Source organism: Rhizomucor pusillus (genome assembly GCF_041956525.1).
Source record: "Rhizomucor pusillus strain CBS 183.67 unplaced genomic scaffold VTP01scaffold_1, whole genome shotgun sequence".
NCBI classification, from domain to species: domain Eukaryota; kingdom Fungi; phylum Mucoromycota; class Mucoromycetes; order Mucorales; family Lichtheimiaceae; genus Rhizomucor; species Rhizomucor pusillus.
In genome coordinates this window covers 2,006,659-2,028,487 of record NW_027192143.1, presented here as the reverse complement: position 1 = coordinate 2,028,487, position 21,829 = coordinate 2,006,659, and the positions used below count along the sequence as shown (strand labels likewise).

At 44.2% G+C, this 21,829-nt stretch overlaps 5 protein-coding genes across 5 annotated transcripts; 2 read left to right on the top strand and 3 right to left on the bottom strand.

Moving 5' to 3' along the window:
• Positions 1-195: 195 nt before the first annotated feature.
• Positions 196-10,230, bottom strand: VTP01DRAFT_878 (uncharacterized protein; the record flags this gene model as incomplete). The annotated part of the gene is made up of 21 exons (XM_069387938.1): positions 196-1,098; positions 1,160-1,644; positions 1,715-2,238; positions 2,296-2,689; positions 2,750-3,062; positions 3,122-3,241; positions 3,300-3,521; positions 3,583-3,651; positions 3,714-3,818; positions 3,878-4,304; positions 4,371-4,518; positions 4,587-4,779; positions 4,840-5,882; positions 5,938-6,567; positions 6,632-6,776; positions 6,834-7,022; positions 7,080-8,579; positions 8,641-8,959; positions 9,019-9,791; positions 9,844-9,978; positions 10,033-10,230. 21 exons carry the CDS (start codon positions 10,228-10,230, stop codon positions 196-198), a joined length of 8,835 nt encoding a protein of 2,944 aa, XP_069245298.1.
• A 205-nt stretch (positions 10,231-10,435) lies between these two features.
• VTP01DRAFT_877 (uncharacterized protein) lies at positions 10,436-11,519 on the bottom strand (the record flags this gene model as incomplete). The annotated part of the gene is made up of 3 exons (XM_069387927.1): positions 10,436-10,630; positions 10,700-11,038; positions 11,109-11,519. The coding sequence occupies 3 exons, from the start codon at positions 11,517-11,519 to the stop codon at positions 10,436-10,438; spliced, it is 945 nt and encodes a 314-aa protein (XP_069245297.1).
• A 132-nt stretch (positions 11,520-11,651) lies between these two features.
• Positions 11,652-13,755, bottom strand: VTP01DRAFT_876 (uncharacterized protein; the record flags this gene model as incomplete). The annotated part of the gene is made up of 11 exons (XM_069387916.1): positions 11,652-11,944; positions 12,006-12,065; positions 12,116-12,171; positions 12,233-12,591; positions 12,658-12,739; positions 12,798-13,027; positions 13,088-13,144; positions 13,199-13,221; positions 13,280-13,388; positions 13,452-13,627; positions 13,686-13,755. 11 exons carry the CDS (start codon positions 13,753-13,755, stop codon positions 11,652-11,654), a joined length of 1,515 nt encoding a protein of 504 aa, XP_069245296.1.
• A 1,746-nt stretch (positions 13,756-15,501) lies between these two features.
• VTP01DRAFT_875 (uncharacterized protein) lies at positions 15,502-16,470 on the top strand (the record flags this gene model as incomplete). The annotated part of the gene is made up of 3 exons (XM_069387905.1): positions 15,502-15,863; positions 15,929-15,989; positions 16,066-16,470. The coding sequence occupies 3 exons, from the start codon at positions 15,502-15,504 to the stop codon at positions 16,468-16,470; spliced, it is 828 nt and encodes a 275-aa protein (XP_069245295.1).
• A 1,243-nt stretch (positions 16,471-17,713) lies between these two features.
• VTP01DRAFT_874 (uncharacterized protein) lies at positions 17,714-20,229 on the top strand (the record flags this gene model as incomplete). The annotated part of the gene is made up of 10 exons (XM_069387894.1): positions 17,714-17,910; positions 17,981-18,094; positions 18,157-18,296; positions 18,370-18,686; positions 18,761-18,778; positions 18,851-19,266; positions 19,330-19,396; positions 19,463-19,694; positions 19,767-20,132; positions 20,189-20,229. 10 exons carry the CDS (start codon positions 17,714-17,716, stop codon positions 20,227-20,229), a joined length of 1,908 nt encoding a protein of 635 aa, XP_069245294.1.
• Between the last annotated feature and the right edge of the window lie 1,600 nt (positions 20,230-21,829).

The window sequence follows — 21,829 nt, the reverse complement described above, 5'->3', positions numbered from 1 at the left end:
GAACCTAGATTTTAGATAATATTCTCTCAAACATCGATTCATGCTGGCGCCGGTCTGAGTAAACCGGGAATTCGCTTGCAGTAGCTAAGCGGATGCAAAGCAGCGGGAGAATGGAAGTTTATGAAGCGAGTTTATTCTACAGACTAGTGCAGCGAACGAAGCAAAGCGTAAGCGTTTATAGAATAATTTTTTCTGCTATTGATTGTAAGTGTCTTCATCGTCGCTGTTATCTTCATCTTCATCTTTTCTTGTGTTTGGATGGAACCAATGCTGATATTTCTTGCCATGCTCTAAATCGTCCTTATTTTTGCATTCGTATCCATAGGAACATACGCGTCGACTTGAAATGGCTGCAGGAAGATATCTCTGGGCATGCTTGGACAGGATCATACTGGCAATATGCTGGAAACATGAACTGCAGACTTTGCTGTCGCGTGATAAAGGTACCAATGGACTCCACATCTGCGCGATATCTTGGCGGGATTGACAGAATGCATCGAGCTGGCTGTCATAGACGTCTTGAGGCTTTCTACCGCTTAAAGTTAATGCAAACTTGACAAAGTTTTGCTCGACGCTCCCGAGACCATCGTACGAGACATGATCGAGCTTGTATTCACAGAGCTTCTTGTTGCCGTAAGAAGTTTCAGTTTCGCAGAGAGCACAGTAGTCAAGATTGCGAACCAGAACAAGATATCGAGTCCTGACCTGAGCTTCAGACTGCACTATATATTCATTGTGATTGAGGAATATATAGCGGTCGTTGTATTGCTCGAGATACTCGAGAGGGCCCATGGGTATCAGTACACCACGTTCATCATAGACTGCGTTGATTGGATCAGGCGAGTTTTGACCAACACCCTTGATAGACATGTGCTCGTCTTTGTCGAAATTGCCTGCATAACAGTCAGTCATCACGCACTCCTTGCCCAGTGCCACCTCGCAGAGGAGAGCAAGTGAGAAAGCATCGCGTTGCCTGCTTGAGTTATAGCGGTTTCTTGTCCCGGCAAAGTTGCTGTATAGGGATCTGCTTTGATACGAGTATTGGATAGATTTTGAAAACATATCAGCGAAGTAAATTCCTTCTCCAAACATTGCACCCTGGAATTTAGACATGTTACTTGCAAAATCCTATTTCAATACCGTTCAAAGTCATGCTTACTGTTCTTTGGGCGATTGTTGGAGAAGGGCGTAAACCTTGTCGTAGGATACCCATAAAGTTTTCCGGCTTTGATCCGTGCCAAAGTAGTTTGCGATTTTCGTTAGTAGCATATTTTGCATATCGATCGGCTTCGCCCTGTCGGTCCACTGCAAACAGGTGCACAATTTCGAAATTTCCGTCATCTGCTGTAGTTGTCATATATTTGTTGACCATAGAGTATTCAGCAGAGCCAGGTCGGATCTCAGTGAGTTGGCATGCCAAGGAACGGAAGCAATAGTCGAGAGGATGAATTTCAGAAGCACGACGTTTGGCAGCCAAGATAACGTTGCTTGAGAATGTCAGATACGACAGATCATTGAGACGGGCCCTTTCCTGTGCGATTGCCGAAATGCTGCTCAGAGCTGTTATTCCTCTCTCCTTGTCGCTGCTTTTTGGCAGTATGCGATAATACTTGGTACTCAATGTCACAAGCTTGTGTGCAAGTTCTGGAAGAGAAAAACGCTGTATAAGTTTGGGCGTTCGGCATGAACAATGTGTGCATCAGTATATACTTGCCTCTCTTTGATTTTTGCTTGTCTTCTTCGCTAAGCGTATCGAGTTTACGCATCTTGACAGCTTCGTAAATCTCGCACGTCTTTTCTATCTCCTGGAGAATCTCAAATGCCCTGTCGATAGACTGTTGAGGGATTTGACCTGCCGGAATATCGATTTGTAGGTTTCGGAAACCCTCGTTCAAAAGTCCAAAGTTGCAGATAACTTGCATAGCTTCATTGATGGCAGGAGCTACCTTGGACTTCGCGGCAGTATCCAAGAAATTAAAGTTCTTGAGGATAACTGGTTTCCTTGGAGGTTTCGCGTGTATAAGTTCGAAACGACCGGGTTTTCGCACAAACTCGTTTCGGTCCTCCCAGTGATTGCCAGTTTTGGAGCGAAAGATGGACTTGAACTCTGCCACTGCTTCTGCCTTGGTCAAGTAAGGCGTCTTTTGATGCATGCCTTCCTCACCAAAGGCTCCCCATCTAGTCCAAAGGACGTATACATCAAGTGTTCTATTGTAAATGAGAGACAATTTGTAAAACCTATAGGACTCAAAATTTAGAAATCCAGTTAAGTTAAAAGTTTCATTTTTTCCTTACATGTTGTCGTTATAGCCTCCATAACCAATGCTCAATCCAATTTTCTGGAGCATAATATCATAAGGTTCACCTTGCTCATCACGGGTTATTTCGCCAGTCTTGTCCATATTTGCATAGGCATCAATTTCGTATTTTTCTTCTTCGACTATGTCCATATGAGAGTCCTCGTTGTCAGCGGCAGCAAGTGCCTCAGCTTCTAGTAGTTCACGTTCTTCCTCGGCATCGTTCTCGACTGCTTGCAAGGAGATATATTCGGTATCCATGCTTAGACTTTGCACGGCTGCTTCTTCATGGGTGGTAGTGTTATGAGTAGCCGGTGAAGCACCTAGTTCCAAAAGCGTCTTGTACATCGTGTCACGCTGGCGAGCTGCAGCGTGATCAACGGCAGTCAGGCCTATATATAAAGTATCATAACATTAAAATATGTCAATAAATAAGAACTTAGGTCTATTACCTTCGTTATCCGGCATCTGAAGCAGTTTTTGCCACACGACTGATGCCTGACAGGCAATGTACTTGAGTACCTCCGTATTTTCATACGAAAATCGAGACGCAACCAAAAAGTTGACGATATTCCTGCGGTTCCCGTCTGTTGCAAGCCAATCAATAGGGTGTTTCGACTTGTCATTCAACGTTTGAATCAACTTGAAATCGTTCTTTGCCGCAGCGTGGAAAACGGCGTTCATCACGCCTCCAGAATCGATAGAGAAATTTTCATCTTTGGTACGACTCTTAATATTGGGATTGGCACCTTGAGCCAGTAATCGCTAAGTAAACCACGGTTAAGATCACAGCTTACATGTTGGCGGATTTTTTAAAACGCTACCTCTAGAAGAATAATGTTGCGCGAGTGTATAGCAGACTCCAATGGCGTCATTCCGCTGATACTGTCCACGATGTTTACATCCGGAGACATATTCAGCACCATGTGCTCATATATAGGATCCTAAACATCATTATGTTAGACTATAAAGAGTCGCATTTTGATTGTTTCTTACACATACCCGATAATCTTGATTCTTAGTTTTATCAAACAGATAAGAGTAGAAAATTGTCCTTCCAGTAGCCGGATCGACCATATCCAGATTTAGATCACGATGGCACAATAGTTTCAGATTATCTTGCTGTCCAGACACAGTGCTGAGATGCAAAAAGCATGGGATTCCATTCCACGGTGCAGCATTGGGTGCGTAGACGTTTGGATCCACGCCATTTTCGATCATGAGCTAAGACAGTGTTGGTTACATAAAGCGCTAAGAAAAGAAATAAGCGATATCTTGTGCTCACCTTCAAAACCTTGTCGGTCGCCAGGAATACCGGATGGATGGTCGCAGAGTATAAGCTGCCCGATGATTCCTGCTTTTTTGAGATGCGTGATAAGTACCCGAGATCAAAAGACATGTCTAGATATTACTAACCATCGCTTCATCATCCAAATATGGGATTGCAGTGTCATTTTTCTTGTTGATCGAATAAGTCAACGTAGACGGAGTATTGATATCGGCGCCCGCATCGATTAGAAGCTAAGATAGATTGCGCTTAAAACCAAGCCGGGAAAAAGTACAAAAGTCTGTAGATTTACCTTGAGGATGTTATACAAACTCTTGGCACAGCAGTACATCACGGCCTGCGCATGCCCAGAAGTATCACCATTGCTATTCTTGAGCAGGATATCCACCATTTCGGTATTCTGGTGCCGCACAGCCAGAAGCAGTGCACTCTTGCCTTCAGGTCGCGTTCCATGATCCACCTTTGCACCAGCTTCCAAAAGTGCTTGAACGCATTTGAGATTGTTACCAGATACTGCATACCATAGCTCGGAGGTACGGTTATAGTCGGAAACGTTGATACGTGCGTTCGAAGCAATAAAATGTTTCAGTAACACAGTCTGACCGTGCATAGCTGCATAATGCGATGGAGTGCGTCCTTCAGAGTCCTGCTCAAATCCGAGCCCTAATGCAGTTGCCTTCATGATAAACTCGGGTAGATATTCTTGGTCCCACATATCACTAAATTCAAAATGTATGTGTAAGTGAGAATGACAAATTTTTCGAGTATCAATATGTCCTACTTACAGATCAAAAGGCTTAAAATTTGCTATGATATGCCAGAGATTTTGATTTTTGCCTTTGATGTGTCCAGACAGCATCTTGTCCTCTGCAGAGTTCATGATGATTTCCGCGATATGAAACTTTCCAGCGCTCAGTGCATCATGGATCCGTTCTGCGTTAATAAACGGTGAATTAGTTATAGCTGTTCGGTATAGCTCATCGTCAAGAATGTTAACTTACCAAGCGTATTGTCTCCTAACTCCAACACACGATAAGCCACGTTCATTAACCCTTTTGATAAACTGTGCTTCAAAGGCGTAACTTGCTGACCATCCGCTAGAGTTATTGTATCCGTGAACTGTGCTCCGTGCTCACATAGCATAATGCAATAATCGACGTGGGTGTAATTTAAAGCAAGCTGCAAAGGAGTATTCTAGGTTCAAACAAAGAAATATCAGTTATGCTCATTTATAAAGGCAATTCTTCAGCTTACCTTGTCCAGATCTTGAGCGTTGATATTTACATTCTTATCTAGGATCAATGTCGTGCAAGAAAACGCTCCAGCGCAAGCTGCGTAGTGCAGAGGTGTGCGACCAAATCGATCAGGAATATCATACTGTATATCAGGTTGGCTTGCAAGGAACATGATGATATCAATAGGATCCGTTTTTCCTTTGGCTCCAACTTCCTTCTCCCATTTCATGCTGGACACGGTTTTAATAAGCTCCATATCGTTTGCATCTGTGGCTTCTTCCTCTGCGTTTTGTGGTTTTGACTGCTGCTTTTCCAGTATCGTCTTGAGGATGGCATCTCGTAACCAAGAGTCGGCTTCCTCGTCATAACCGCCGTAGCGAGCTAATTCCTGTCTGACTTCCTCCTTGATCTTTTCCTCGGCATCGTTACTCTCCAAGTATCTCAAGACTTTTGGTCGAAGCTTCAGAGTAAAGAACATATCTGGTATATCAAAAGGGCCGGAAAGTGCAATGTGCAACGGGGTACGACCAATGCTGTCCACTGCGTTTACGTCCGCACCTGCTTGGAGGAGTAGCTTCTCGGTTCGGAAGGAAGCATTCGTCATATTCTTGGTTTTTTCTATTGCCATATGGAGGGCAGTGTAGTTCTCCTTTGTTGTCACAGCATCGACATCTGCGCCGGAATCAAGAAGTAGCTTCACTAGACGATGTTTTTCTGACCAGACAGCATAGTAAAGTGGGAAATATCCGAGATTGTTCTTGATATTGGGATCTGCTCCGGCTTCAAGCAACATTTCTGTAATCTCTGGATATCCAAATCTGAGGGCGTAAGATAAAGGCGGTGATCCTTGAGAGTCAACCAGGTTGACGTCTGCATTGTGCTTGAGAAGAACTTCCACAGCGAAGCGATATCCCCCTCCAGCTGCCATAGACAATGCAGTCCTTCCCTGCTTATTCGTCTTATCCACGTTGCATGGGGAGCTCTTGGCAAGTATTTGGAAATAGCTTGAAACGACGGCTTCATCCGTGAGCGTGCAAGCAAGAATAGCTGCGGTTTCCATGTCTGACGCTTACATTGTAAGTATCTTCTGCAAAGTTTACTGACAAACAGCCCTTACCCTTGTTAGCAACGTCGTGATTAATCGGATATCTTGAAAAGTGTGCCATGGTATCCAAAAGCGCCGGTACTTTCAAGCGCATAGCCTTCATGAATACAGTATCGCCATCAGATTTTTCGTAGATTGCGTTTGGATCTGCACCCATTTCCAATAGATACTGTACGATAGTAGGATCGATTTCGTTTGCAGTTTTTTCGGATAGAGCATCCATGGCATACATAATGGCAGATCGTCCAGTCTTGTCACGTTTGTTAACCCCGTCGAAAGATGGGAATGACTCCTTCAAGATTTTCAAGGCTGCAGTATCCAGCAACTCTGCTGCCTTCATCAGGCATGTATATCCGTCCTTGTTGGGTATACAGGGATTGGCGCCGTAAGAAAGATACTTCTCAATAGCCTTGTATAGTATGTCGCCAAAGTCCGGCTTGTGAATATTGAAACATTTGCTGCTATGCTCTTGATATTGAAGAGTATGATACGTGAGATATTCCTTCACGGAGAACGATTTGAGATAGAAACCTAGCAGCATCGGCGTGCTTCCCAGTTTCTTATCAACTTTGACACGTAAGTTAGGATCGCAACCAGCAGAAAGCAGAAAATCTAGCAATGCGACATCTTGTGATTTTGCCACTATGAGGAAAAAGAAAGGTTAAAATCGATATTCTCAAGGAGCATCCTTTGCTGTCAGTCTTACCAAGATGAAGTGCAGTGTAACCAGTTTCAGCCGGGTATTCTGACCTTTTGCGCTTGGGATTCTCCTTGAAAAAATCTCGAGGTAACTGTACGGTAGCATTCATGTCTGGCCGGAATAAATCAACTATTCCTTTTGCAAGTTTGATCTATTTATCTGTCATGTTAATCGTGATCTGCATCAACTAGATAGCTTTTTTACTTACCCAGCTATCGAAACGGAAGACGAAGAAAGCATCTTCTGACTGCTCAGGAATGTCAAACATGTGCCCAGCGTGTCCATATGCATTCTTGATCTTAAGCTTTTCGGACTGGACAAACTGATATTGTTGTTGGACCACTGTCTTGATGCCGAGTTGCAGCGGAGTGTAACCATCGTTATTCGTAGCATTGACCTAGAGCACCTATTCATCAAGGATGGATCGTAACAGTCGAACATTGTAGGTACTAACATTTTCCGTAAGCAGTTCTCGTGCGGGGAGTTCGCCCTTGTAGTTCAAAACCGCATCCCAAACGCTGAAAACTGCATCATAGATGCGTTGCCTTCTCAACTTCTCCATTTCATTCTGCGTACGCATGGCATCCAAGCTGGAGGCCGCCGTAAAAAGGTAATGGAAGAAATTATTACCATTGCTGCATTTGGCCGTCCAGTACTTTGCACCATGTTGTAATAGAACTTGGATGATTGGGTGGTTATTGGCCGCTATAGCGACTGCTAGGGGCGATTCACCATCGGCGTTGGGGATATCTGGATCTGCACCTGCAGCTAGGATGGCACGCGCTAAAGTCTGTTGTAGTTGGATACCCTCTTGATCATCTAGCTCAAGACATATTTCCTTGTTCGGTCTTAATTCATAGCCTTCAGGACGTTGTGCCAAGTAATATGTTGATCTTGCCAAACAATGCAATACGGTGTCTCCGTCGACGGTTTTTAAATTTGGATTGGACTTTCGAGATAGAAGCAGTCGCGCCTTGCGAAGGATTTGCTCTGCCTCCAACTTGGTTTCAGCTTTTTCAGTAACACAGCTGTGGAGCATAGTGCGACCCTCCTTATCCTTGAAATTGACGTCGACATCAGACCTTGTCAGGAGATAGTGTACGATGCCAATGTGGCCTTTGAGATTCGCAACAGAGCAAGCTGTAGTTCTCCATACATTTGCAGCGGCTGGATCGGCGCCGGCAAACTCGATAAGAAGTTTCAAGACGCGCAAGTGGCCAAAAGCAGCAGCGTAGTGAACCGGTCGATTGTGTGACGAGTCTGATGCATCAGAGTTGACACCTTGCTCGAGCAGATATTTGACCACGTCGTAGTGACCATTGATACTGGCAACATGGAGTGGAGTACGTGCATATCTATCGACATACTCTGGATCAGCCTTGCCAAACTCGATCAAGGTCTTGACAGTCTCCAAGTGACCTCGCTGGGCTGCCATGATTAGAGGAGTGGCATGGTTGGGTGCATCTTCGATATCAACTGTCGCGCCGCATTCGATCAAAGCACGGCAAGTCTGGGGGTGGCCGAAGTAAGCAGCGTAATGTAACGGTCGATATTTCTGGCGAAGCAATGTGTGATCTGCATATTCTGCTGAAGGCAAAGCACCCTTAGAAAGATAATTGAGTAACGGGCGAATGTTGCGGTGTCGACCGTAACGAGCCGCTAACACAAGAGGTGTCAATTTATACTTGTCACCCATGTGGAAATCGAATGCTTCCGATATCAGAAACTCAAGACATTCGGAAGTCATGCTTGCAGCTGCAAAGTGAGCCACGGTGCGGCCAAACTCATCCGTTTCATTTCTTTCAGAAGGCGTTAACTGTGCATAGAACTGTTTAAGGAACTTGCTAGAGGGATGGATCGCAGAACACTCGAAAGGCGTAAGATTGGCGGCTTCAAACGCCTTCTTCAGAATTTGATTGCGACGATAAGTTTCCAAATCTTGGTGCTCTTCGAGCTATGACCGAAAGTTACTTTGCTGTAATGATCAAAGTATGGCAATATAATTGAAGGCTTACCTCCAAGACGCCAATGTGAAGATGATTGAAACCTGTGCGATAGTTGTCACCATTTGAAAGTATCTTGTGAGCCAATGTTCTATTTCCAGAAGCAACGCAGTAGTAAAGATTCCTCTGCTTCCATGTGTCGGGGAACACCGTTTGATAAATTTCATGTACACCTTCTGGGAGTCCGGAAAGTTGTGAACAGGCAACCATAGCACCCATGTCAGCACGTCCACCAAGGTAGCGGCCTTGCTCTATTTCCAATGGATTACGACCGATGGAACGGAAGAATGCAGAGTCACCTTGTCTGTTGCCACGAGATTCATTCACTTGTCTGCATAAATTTTCTTCAGTTACCAAATATGGATCGGAAACCTGCGCAAAAAAACGTACCTTACTGCATGTCCAAAAGTCGAGCGATTGATATATCCAGTGTTGCTGCCATATACCTTGTATTTATCAGGCACTGACACTCGCGAATTATCATAGGGCGTTATTTCCGATAGCAATATCGCATGTCGCAAACGGTCTTTCTTCAAAGCGTATGCCAAAAGATTGTCGTCAAAGAACTCAACGTCTTCTTCGAACCAATTGGGCACGCTTTGCTTGTCTTCCAGAATGGCCTTGAGTCTTTCAATATTGTTATTTTCGATGGCTTGACGGATCTGTTTGATAGAGCAGCGCGTGCAACAATCGCTCTCGTCCACCGATGTTTCGTATTCACATGCGGATGCGGCTCGGTCTACCTGCCGTTGCTGTCTCAATTCAGCCTCTTGTTGCTTTATAGCAGCTTTTCCACGAAGTTTCTTGACTTTAGGCGTCGATGATTTTGTCTCCGATGTCGTCTTTCGCTTCGTTCCCGGCTTGCGCGTAGAAGTTGTTTCCTCTTCATCATCATCATGTTCAAAAGAACTTGAATCGTCCGAATCCAGTTTCATAGGCTCATGGCCCTTGAGGCGAACGATGGCACGTGTCTTGGACATTCTGGTACGTCTGACAGGCGACTCCCAAAGGTCAGAATTGTTGCCAATCGCGTAACCTGATTCCGTGCGCACGCGTTCTTGGAAAGCTGTCAAGACCCTGCTCGCGCCAAGGTCAACCTCAGCTTCCCAAGTATCTTCCGTTGCTTTGGTTCCGGCACGGCGCACAAGATAGTACATGGTGTTCTGGATTTTGTCAGATCAACATCTGGAATCCGCCTTATTCGTGTTAACTTACTCCAACGCGCTTAAAGTCTCGAATAGATTCGATTGGCTTGACCTTGACATTGGTTTTTGTCGACCTCTTTTCAGAAGATAGGCGTTTTTCGCGTCGCTTCAAGCTTGTTTTATTGTCCTGACGTTCCGGAACAAACTAAGGAGACAGTTGAATATAACGTTAAAGATCCGACGAGAATTGTATTGTTACCGAGTCACGCAGACGGTCTGTTGCTGGTCTCTTGATTCTTGACGAAGAGCGAACAGGCTGTTTTTTCTTGGTGTTGGAGCTACGTGTCATTATGCAGACTTTGTTTTGGCAATTATCAGAAAGTTTGCTGCCGCCTTTTATATCGTGCAGCTGCATAGCCACAAGTTCATAATTTGTGTAACACAACTGCTGTAACATTGGCTAGGTTGTCATGGTAACCTACTACGACTCTCGTTGCCTTGACAACGGTTGCCTTGGCTTCGGACTGTCTCTCCATCGGGATGGGAATGAAGGCACTAATGATCTCAGTGACATCATTCAAAGTCGAGTACACATATCCATTTCATTTTCTCCTTATACATTGGTGTCTTCTGAAAAAAGTCGTTTGTTTATTTCACATACTCTACAGCAAAGTTTCACCGAGGCAGCACCGTGCCAAGGAGCAACCAACTTGAACAGTTTGGAATACAGCCTTTTCATCTTCGAGCGACGGATTCACTTCCATTATATCAGCTGCTACCAGCAAACCAGTTTCTGCCAAAGCTTCACAGATGTAATGACCTTCTCTGAATGTCAAGCCTCCACGAACAGGAGTTCCCTGCATTAAAGGATAAGCATCTGTTATTTTCCCTTATCGGCGCCAACTTCATATTTTATCTTTACTAACCGTGCTTGGTGCCACTGACGGGTCCAAAGCGTCAACGTCAAAGGAAAGATGGATAGGCAGGTCTCGATTGGGATTCACGTGGTCAAGTGCCATGTCAACCACCTTTCCAATTCCCCACTTGTCGACATGGTGCATGGTAAAGGCCTTGATGTTGAGTTTCTTGATAATCTGTTTCTCAAAGTTATCAAGGTCCCGCAGGCCAATATAGACAAGCTTGTTTGTCTTCAGTAAAGGTTTGACCCAGATGAAATCGGGATGCTCTTCTGCTATGCCGGTAAGGAAACTGAGAGGACAGCCATGAATGTTTCCGGATTCAGTGGCCCCGGGTGTGTTAATATCCTACATGATATCCGAGTCATCCCAAGTTGAGTTTCGCTTCCAAATATCAGTTATATATCGATACACTTACAGCGTGAGCATCCACCCAAACAAGGCAAGCATCAGGATGAGCACCGAAGACACCAGAGACTGTAGCCAGCGCGACAGAGTGGTCGCCGCCCAGGGTAAGGACAAAGTTGCCTGCCTTTGCGCGCTCATAAATCTGCTTTGATACGTGCTGGGTCACCGCAGAGACATATTTGGGCTGCTTCAAGTTCAACACATCTGGATCCGACTCAGGGCGCAGTTGAGTGATGTTCTTGTTGGCTTCATGCTCAACCTGCCATCCCATCTCCTTGAGCTGCTCGGCAAGGCCAAACTCGACCAGACGAAGCGGTCCTTCTTCAACACCTTCGCGAGGCTGACCGCCGTTGAAAGGAACACCCACAATGGAGACCTTGTTCGCAGCAAGAAATATGTAGTTTGGTAGTTCAACGGTCATATTCGTTTTAGTATTTTCAGTTAAGTTACAGTATTTAAAAAAGGGGTAACAAGTGTAAGGAAGGGCAGAGACGCTTTTTATCGATCCGAGGTGTAGTGCGTAACCGTGTGAAAATTCGACTTCAGGAACCAATTAAACTCGTGCCTTTTTGAAGTAGAGGAAAAGCAAAAAGATAAAGATAGCCAATTTCTTGAGCGGACCCTTCCATGCCTTGAGCTTGAGACTGGTTGGAGACGTAATCATGAGCATGCGGAGCATGCCCATGCGGTTGGAAGTGTATGGAGGGTAGCGAACTGCCATTAAACTCTCCATATTGAGCTTCTTGCCCATGACTGACCGTTCATGTGTGAAAGTACGAAAAGATCTGGGACCGTGATAGTTTCCAAGGCCGGAATTACCAACGCCGCCGAAGGGCAAAGCATATTCTAAGCACAAGTTCGTCATGAGTCATGCCAATATGGAGCACTTTCCCTTTATGCTACATACCGGCTTGGTGCATTAAGCAGTCGTTAATGCAGACACCGCCAGATTGGGTATTATCCAAAACTGACAATGACATATTAGTCACGGCCTTCCGAGCATACATCATGACTTACTTTTTTGGGCGAGCTTCTTCTTGTTGGTGAAGGCATACAGCACGAGAGGAGGATGGCTGGATATCAAATATAGAGTTTAGACTTTCCCACACTTACGCTTCTAGCGTCTCAACTCACTTTTTGTTGATCATATGGATGGCATCATCCAAATTCTTGTAAGGAATGACAGGAAGAATAGGACCAAAAATCTCATCGCCCATCAGAACTTCATCGTCAAACTTGACGTCGGTAACTAGAGTAGGAGCGATGTATCTCTCTTCGCGATCATAGTCACCACCAACAGCGATAGCACCACTCTTGCGGTTGTTCAGCATGCTCATGATACGATCAACATGTCGAGTAGAGACTATTCTGGCATAATCCTTGGATTGCTTGGGGTCAGGACCAAACCATTTGTTGATTGTCTTGCGGAAAGCTTCTGCAAAGGCATCCATCTTATCTTCGGGAAGCAAAACGTAATCTACGGCAATACAGATCTGGAAATGTTTCAACGTCAGATAATCGCTTATATACCTAGCCCGTTTTCCTTGTATCGATCTTACCTGACCGCAGTTGTAGAACTTGCCAAAGCCAATACGGTTTGCGACAACCTGCAAATCGGCGTCCGGAAGGATAACGGCAGGTCTATTATCACCGGTATCTATGAGAACGTTGCTTCTGCCTCAATTACGGCAATACTTACGATTTGCCACCCAACTCCAACGTGACACCAGCGAGGTGTTCCGCAGCCGCACGCATGACGATCTTGCCAACATTGCTGCTTCCAGTATAAAAGTAATGGTCAAAGTGGTATTTCAAAAGTGCAGTGGTCTCTTCGACGGCTCCGTTCACGACGCGGTAGCATTGATTATCGAGATATTTCGGGAAAAGTTCGGTGATCAAGGCGGCAGTGTGGGGCGATATCTCGGATGGCTAATAATACACGAAATTTTATAGTTACTGTTGTCCCACAGAGTTTTATTTTAACCTTACCTTCAAGATGACCGTGTTACCACCGGCGATGGCTCCTGCCACAGGCACAAGAGACAGCTATTATGAAGAGTTAATTACTCTTTTTGTACAATTAGCCTCAACGAAACATACCTGGACAGGATAGTTCCAGCAACCTGTGTAATTCGAGTTAGAAACCTTGGATAGCTCTCACATGCTCAATTTGCTGCTCACCAATGATTAAGACAGCTCCCAAAGGTTCTTTTCGGATGACAAGCTCTTCCATGGCATTCATTTGCATACGAGGCTTCACCTTCTCGTCTTTGGCAAGAGTGTCGAGGTTCTATAACGTCCACCGTCCATCAGTCTAAGCGTACAAACGACTTTGAAGTGCTGTCATACTCACGTCAAGGAAGTAAAGACATTCTTCGAGCACTGGTGCAATGTCACCACTCATTGCCTCCATGCGGGGCTTCCTCATATCCTTTGCCATCGCCTCGTAGAATCGTTCCTCATTGTCCTTGACGAGATCGTACAAGCGTTGCAGTTGCTGTTTACGGAAAGCCAGACTGCGTGTTTTGCCTAGAGGAAGTATCTCAGAATTTCATGAATTGGTGCAAGTATGGCATTTGACAAATACCAGTGAGAAACACACGACGGACCAAATGTACGCTGTCTTCCAAGGATTCGGGGGAAGTGTAAGTAAGCATAGCTAAAGGACAATGAAAGAAAAGAATGGATGAAAAAGGAAGAAGTTGCAGAGTAGAAAAAAAATGCGGGGACGGCAATGGCTTTTCACATGCTGAGGTTCATGTCGTTCAAAATGCCGTAATCTTTAATTTTCTATTTACGCGGAGCACATGTATCCGCCCAGGTAACTGGACGTAATCTCCAAGGCAAGCATCATATTGCTCTTTTTACCGTAGAGCAGAAAACGTGAAACCCATCGAGGAATTGATTCTTCAGCTAAAGTAGACTCGCCCAACATTGCCGGCTGTGTTACAAGTTTTCTGATTTCAGGTCCTGCTTCAGAAACTGCATGTTGACAGTCCAGATGAACGAAGCGGATATAGATCTTTATACATACAATCGAGTTTATTACATTGTATGCTCCTATGGCGTGGTCCATATTGAAGCCTTGTGATATTGAATGTTCATTCTTGTTGATTGTCTTTTGTATGGATGCATTCAGCCGCTAATGATATTCATTTATTGGTTGATGAACTTCCTTCTTCTCATTATGTCCGTATACGGCAGATGGAAAAATATTTCTAAATTACTGACTGTTCAAGCTTCTCACACCGTGAACTTTCCAGCGTAGCTTTTGCTCACGGTGTGGTTCCACAATTCTAGCCATAATACAAACTTAAAGGTTAGAGAGGGACAGGTAAAACTATGCATATTCTATGATGTTCCTGACACAGCGTAAAATCGACGAGCCTCCAAGGACACGGCCCAGTGCTCATCTCAAAAAGTGAATTATCTTCTATTCTTTCCGCTATACACAATATCTCAGGAGCGATGCAGACGACGGGTACAGCACACAAACCGATGAGGCAGAGATCACTGCTTTTACAGAATGCCGACGACTGGAACTGATCCAGAGCATATGTCTGCCGTACAACCGGAGAAATTCCGAGACATAGTTTGAAGCGATCAGAATGCTGACCATCCTTATAATTATCACTGCGGGATATATCAATCGATCGAGCCCCAGCATCACCATTATACTATTAGCAAGAAAGAACAGTGGATTGGTGCTTATACCTCACGGTCGCTACATTTAGGGACGACGACAACAAACTGTGTTGAAGGAGCACATACTGTAATCAAGGATAATTTGACTTCTTCAGGAACTATCTCAATTGCAATGGAATCTATAGATAGATATGCACGTTTTGAGGTACGTGGAAGAGCTGCAGATATGTGGTGTCTTAGATACATACGTAGCATGATCAGAATGATAAAAGTGGGATCACGGAGAATACAGATATTTGATAAAGATTGAAACGAAATAAAAATAGGAAGATTCAATTAGCTTGTATGATGGGAAAGACAAGCTCGGCCGTGATTATTTTGTTGCAAAAGATCATAAAGGAGGATAAACAGGTTGGTCGCGAAAGTTTCTCGCTTGCAGTTGAAGCTATTAATAGGGAGCTTGCCAAACCAGTAGTTTCAAAAGAAAGCGAACAGGATCCCGAAAAATGCAATTGCGAAATACGAGTCAATTATAACATTCTCTGCTGTCATCAACTGGTAGCACACCTCTAATGTAATACCATCCCGGTGATTACTTTGTCCTCATATAGAAGGTACAGTTGCCGTCCATACATGTTAATGCTATGCTCTACAAGCAGACCTTCTGTATTTACTGAAGTGTAGCGGTAGAGAAAAAGCCAGAGTTTGGTGAAGTTCCACCAGTCAGCCATGAAATACGCACCGATGTGAAGCAAAAAATGCAATCATTATTGTATAATCTTGAAGAACGGTTGGAGGATGCTGGAGGCGACCAAGCCAGGCTTGCTATGATGGCCCGCATAGAAGCAACCATGGGCCATGATGAAGAGGTATCCTTGAAAGACCGGCAGCCACCCAGCAAACTTAAGTCCAAGGGCAGGCCACGAGGGACTGGACGTCTTTCCGCGGCGAACGAGCTACTTGACAAACACATACGAGAACAACAAAAGCTTGATCGAAAACGTGAACGATTGAATTCTCAAAACGATTCGCAGACTGGTCTGCAGAAAAATCAGAAAAAGCATCAAAAGAATAGACATCCATTCAAAAAGCTACGAGTTGTTGTAAATCCACCATCCCCGTGAGTATTCAAGAGCTTGAAGTCTTTCTAATATATGCACTCAATTCTTTTCACTTGTTTTACAGATCGACATTGCCTGCATTTAAATTTGAAGCTGCTTGTCAGCATGATTTGCGTAAATTCATGGTAAATTGCGTATCTTCTGTTTCTGATGTAAAAGCAAATGGTAACTGTGGATACCTTGCATTTGCGATCAGCCTAGGGGAACCCGAGGATGCCTGGAGGAACGTTCGGCTTCAGTGTCTGCAGGGACTTACAAGCCGCCGAGAGCATTATACTCCACTTTTTTGGTTTACCTGACGATTACAGAACAGTCAGAAGCTCCTTACAATGGTATGATGGTCCATATGGTGCTGAGCACTGTATGCCAATGCCACTCTTTGGTTACGTCCTGGCAAATGCGTACAAGCAACCAATTCATTGTTTTTCTGCCCTGGATTCGTATAGCTTTCTTCCCGATAACGCTCCCGCAGCACAATTCTCCAGTATCTTGTTGCTGATGAGGCATTCAGCGCATTATGTAAATATTCGCTTAGCCATGGGTGCGCCAATTCCTCAAATCACCATGTCCTGGAAAAGACATGCAACTAAGGATAGTCTTGCCTAGGAGCATCGGCTTACGGAGCAAATGGATATGTTTACAAATTTTTCTAGAGCATTATCTTAAGGTGGACCCAACGGAGCAGATAGACCTTGAAGATATCTTGGATCCATCACAGCTGGTATAAAGTTTCCTTCAGTAATACGCTAGAATATTTCGAATGATTATTGGATGTTGTGTCTGAGGCCATGATGTTCTGAATATGTTGTGTCTGAGGACTTATGCTCGCTGGGCTTAAATGTCGTGTCCGAAGGAGATCCCAAAATGATCCAACTTGCCTCTATTACGTACGAGATGTGTAAATGCCTCGACCTCGATGACTTCTAACGGCTCTTCTAAAACCTTGTTCTCCTTCTTTCAAGTCTGCCACAAGGTCACGAGGACAGAGGTATCTGTCAGAAATGCGAGAAAACCAAATATGAAAAACTTCCCCACTGCCATGTAGTGTAGGATATGCTAATATGTGCCAACCATATCATAAAATATGCACTCTAGATCGTAATCTCTAGAAGTTCTTCGTATAACTTCTAAAATCTTCTCCACAAAATAGCCGGTAATGCAGGTGCGTATTGATGTCCACTGGGTGGTGTGTCAATCCTTTTCAGAGACCACCCCTTTTTGCTCCGTGCCTAATGAGTCAGGTGGACAATAAGTTGCTATGGAAATTCCCTTACCCAAAAGCAATACAGAGATCAGAATTCTATGCCCTAAGATAGCGATGTTCGCAAGCCAGTGTCACAAATAACCCCGCAAAGTTCGTGCGAACACATAAATTCCTATATATGGTTGATTGCACGACGGACGATAGCGAGTGGGAGACGGGAATGTCTCGTCAGCGTGAGAGACTTTTTCTCCAAATAGTGGAAAGGTGGGCAAGGTCTATCTGAGATAACGACTCACAGCATTCGAGTACCGGGTTTTGGTGTTGCATGGGAATTTTTGGGTCGATATGGGCAGACAAGAGGTCAGCGTTTGAAAACAAGGGCGCATGCATCCACGCAAGACTGCTGATGATAGTATAAAAAGCAAACCTGCCACGTCTTTTACCTTTTTCCTTTTTATTTACTTACATAGTTCTTTTTTCTATACTCCCCCCTTCTTTTCCTCAGCTTCTATATCTACCATATTTCTGCTTCGTTGATCTATTCCTTTCCACAAGAACACAACGGAAAAAGAACGTAGAAAGGTTAACACACGTTACAGGTTGTCGACCAACCCAAACAGTACATAGAAGAGTACACAGCAAGACATGTCTTCTACTCAGCATCCTCCTATTCCACAATCTGCGTATGATGAGGGTCTCTTTATACAAGAACTGGCTCCCATCAGAGGCAGTCTTGTAGGATCATTCTTTGTTGCGGTGATCCCGTTACTTGTCGTTCTGGTTTTGCTAGGTGGCTTCCGTCTGCCAGCACACTACGCATCTTTCGTCGGTCTTGTCGTCTGGTAACAATAATTTTTGAAACAGTCATTCTGCAGCGTCGGCAGTCTGTACTGAAATATGTATTTTCTGCAGCATATTCATAGCTATATTTGCATGGCATATGCCTGCACAACAATGCTTCGAATCCGTCGGCAATGGTATGACCTTTGCAAACTGGCCCATCATGTGGATCGTAGTGAATGCAATGCAAGTATCTTTGCATATTTAAACGCGTCTACGTTTACGGGAAGAATAATGATATATTCTAGGTTTATCTACAACGTCGCGGTTCGATCTGGTATCTTTGACTTATTCCGACGATGGATGATCACAAACACTCCTCCAGATCAGCGCGTCATACTGCTCGTGATTGGCTTCAGCTTTGGCTCGCTACTTGAAGGTGTCGCAGGTAGTCTCATGGTTCCATATGTCATCAATGACAGGATAAAGGCTCCTTTTAATTAAATGATGTATGCGAATAGGTTTCGGCACTCCGGCCGCAATCGCATCTGCCTTGATGGTTTCTTTAGGATTCGATAAGGTTAAAGCTTTAACTTACACCTTGATCTTCGATACGACCCCTGTGGCGTTCGGCGCTCTTGGTATTCCCGTTACTACACTGGCAAAATTGACCGGTTTGCCCGTCCAAAGCTTATCTGCAATGATCGGCCGTCAACTTCCTTTTATCAGCTTGTTCTTACCATTGTATGCCTTGGTCTTTTTCGCTGGTTTCCGAGCCGGTCTTATAGAATGCTGGCCGATTGCGCTCGTGGGAGGATTCTCGTTTGCACTATTTCAGGTAAAACTGGGGCATGATTACTAATAGTACGACGGTGAAGTTAATACCTGAATTACCCTTTCTTCACGACTTAGGCTGTATTCTCCAACTGGGTAAGAAGTTAGGAATTACTGCAACTCGGTATGACTATCATACTGATGTACGTATTGTTTCATGCGAACTAGGTTGGACCAGAATTACCAGACTTGATTGCAGGTCTCATGTCGCTGTTGTCGCTTATCATATTCGTGCAATTTTGGAAACCTCCATACAGAGAAGAATTTGCGCTTAAATACCATCCAACTAGCCAGGATGATGATGAAGAAAAGAATACACGGGCCACTGTAGCACCAGAAGCTGATGGAAATACAAGTGGATCTACAAGCAGGGAGGCGAGCGGAAGCCGAGATGAAAAAGTGGAGCTGTCGCATCACGAGCAAACCGAACAGAGTGATCGTGGAAGTGCAAAAAGCTCGCCCGATATTGACAATGTCCCCGATCCACTGGCTATCACATCTGTAGACCAGCTCGAAAAGCCAACATGGATCGAGACTGCTTATGCATGGAGTCCTTGGTTACTTATTGTCGTCGTGGTTATTATGTAAGCATTACAGGAAAGCACAAGTCCGTGGGACCATGGAAGCTGAACAGTCTATTTCTATAGTTGGACGTTTGCCAAGGTATCCAGCTACGGTCAAGTCGACGTTCAATGGCCTCATCTACACAACAGGGTATGCGCAATGATTATTACAACTGACTTTCTGACATCTGCAGGCAATTAACAGCAATTCTCTAAGATTTGGCTCACCTTATACGGTCAAAAATATGCAGCTGTCTGGAACTTCCAGCCTCTTGCAACGGGCACAGCTATCCTTTGCTCAGGGATCATATTTTGCGGCGTCGCACTGCTATACGGTGCTCATCCTCGTATCTTTCCACTTGCCATCAAAGATACAGTGTTGCAGCTGTATTTGCCTATCTTGACTGTCTCCTTCATCATTGCTCTTGCATATTTGTATAACTATTCCGGTATGGCTTCTTTTTTTATTAGCGGCATCGTTGCTAGACCCACGTTCAGTTGCTGATATCCATGGACTCTAGGTATCGTGTATACTATTGGCTTAACTCTTTCATCTGTGGGCAAAGCTTTCCCTTTCTTGTCCGCGTGGTTAGGCTGGTTGGCATGCTGTCTTTCTGGTAGTGACACATCTGCCAACTCTCTCTTTGGCAATCTACAGGTCGTCGCTGCTCGGGAGATTGGTTTATCGGCGGTGCTTATGGCATCCACCAACTCGTCAGCTGCTGTAACTGCAAAGATGGTTTCCCCTCAAAACTTGACTACAGGCGTATCCACCGTCCAAATGCAAGGAAAAGAAGGCCATATTTTCCGAAAAACTGTCCTGCATTCTATTATTATGTGCTGCGCTATCGGTGTTATGGCCATGATTCAACAATTTGGAACTCCAGGTACGTTGCGATGACAAGTGTATTTCCTGTAATCGTATTTTAATCCTTCTCTCAAGGCATCATTCCTCCCGGAGACGAAGTCCTGCAAGCTTCCTAAATCGATATTATTCTATAATCTTCTAGTGTATGACATATCAATAATATTATTAGTTTGTATAGAATTACCCAGAATCAAGTATTTATTCGAAAATGGCACGTGTTGGCAAAGTAGTATACCATCTCTGTTTATCACCAGAATTTCCCATGGCCCCAGCTTTTTGTATGCACGTTTTGAGATTCTGATCAGTTATTTGTGTGTGGTTTCGATATAATGTCAAAACCAACTCTTCGACCATACATCCATTATTTGCTATTCGTTGACGCCTCAAGCTGTACTAAAAGGTAGCCTTCAATATCGTCCTAAAGCCTAAGTCAATTCGCTGGATAATGAGTATCGGTTCCTACCGCACTAACCGGAGATTGAGGAGGAAGCCATTGCAACCAAGTCAAGAACTTTGTGTAGTTAACTGAAAGTACCGCTCCCTTCGTCTGTAAACATACGCAACTGTTAACGGCCAATTGATCTTTCTAATGTCCTACTTTCGCCACCGCAAAAATATGCAGTGCGCAACTGGAATGTCAGGATGTGCAGCAGATCTCCTCTTAGACATTTTAGCTATGAATTGCGACACATCAACTAAATTCATTCTTAAACTCTGCAGTTAAAAGTTACACCAACTTTATTCACTATCGCCGTATTCTTTCGAAAATGTAAACGTAATTTGCTATTCTGTGCATCGACGTTCGTCCACGCCAGAACATAACTCCTTAATCCTGATGAGAAATAGAATGGCAGTAGTCAATTGATTTGCGTGCGTAACCTTTAAAAGAACTTTGTTTGAAATCATAGCTACCATGGGTCAAAACTTTCAATTTGTAGATGTTGGTCTTGACAAGTTTGCGCTAAGTTCCTTTTTTAAACAAACTGACTCTGGAAAGGAAATCCGAAACCGACAATTGTGAGACAGCACTGGCCAACGGAAGCTAGAAAAAAAAAAGGCGAGCCAATGCGAGTCTAACGCAAGTACCCTGATAAACAAGTTGAAAGTTCCATCGATCTGTAGACAGAGTTTGACTCAATGCGGCCAAACTGGACGATGACTAGCTTTTGCCATATTTCCAAGTGCCCAGAAAATCTCAGATGATACACGCTGTACTAATCCGACTGCTCTGTATCTAAAACAGGAAAACTAATACAGTACGCTTCCTGTTCCTGGGATTGGAATTCAAGATGGTTATCCTCTGCTTGGTGATACAAAGCGCAGCTAAACGTTCTGAAAAGATGTTCAGGAAATAGTTTGAGACCTGTAAACTTGCAATTGCCATCGATACGCGGGTATACAAATAGGCATCATACCATTGAGGCTTTGGAGTCTTCAATGGTGCATTAAAATGATCGATTGGAGGTATATGCGGGTAGGATCCACGAAGAGCAATAGCTATCGATAAATGAACAAGCTGGTCACAGAATGTGCCGGTTTACTAGCAATGTTGATCAGAACAATTCTTGTATAACATATAATCTAAAAGAAACGAATACTGATGACTATGAGTCATTCTTTTTATTTACCAGCAGCGGCGAATTGACCCGACGGAGGGACATGCAAAAGCTTTAAAAAGAGTCAATTCCCTCGTCAATTGGAACTTGGTATATTTCT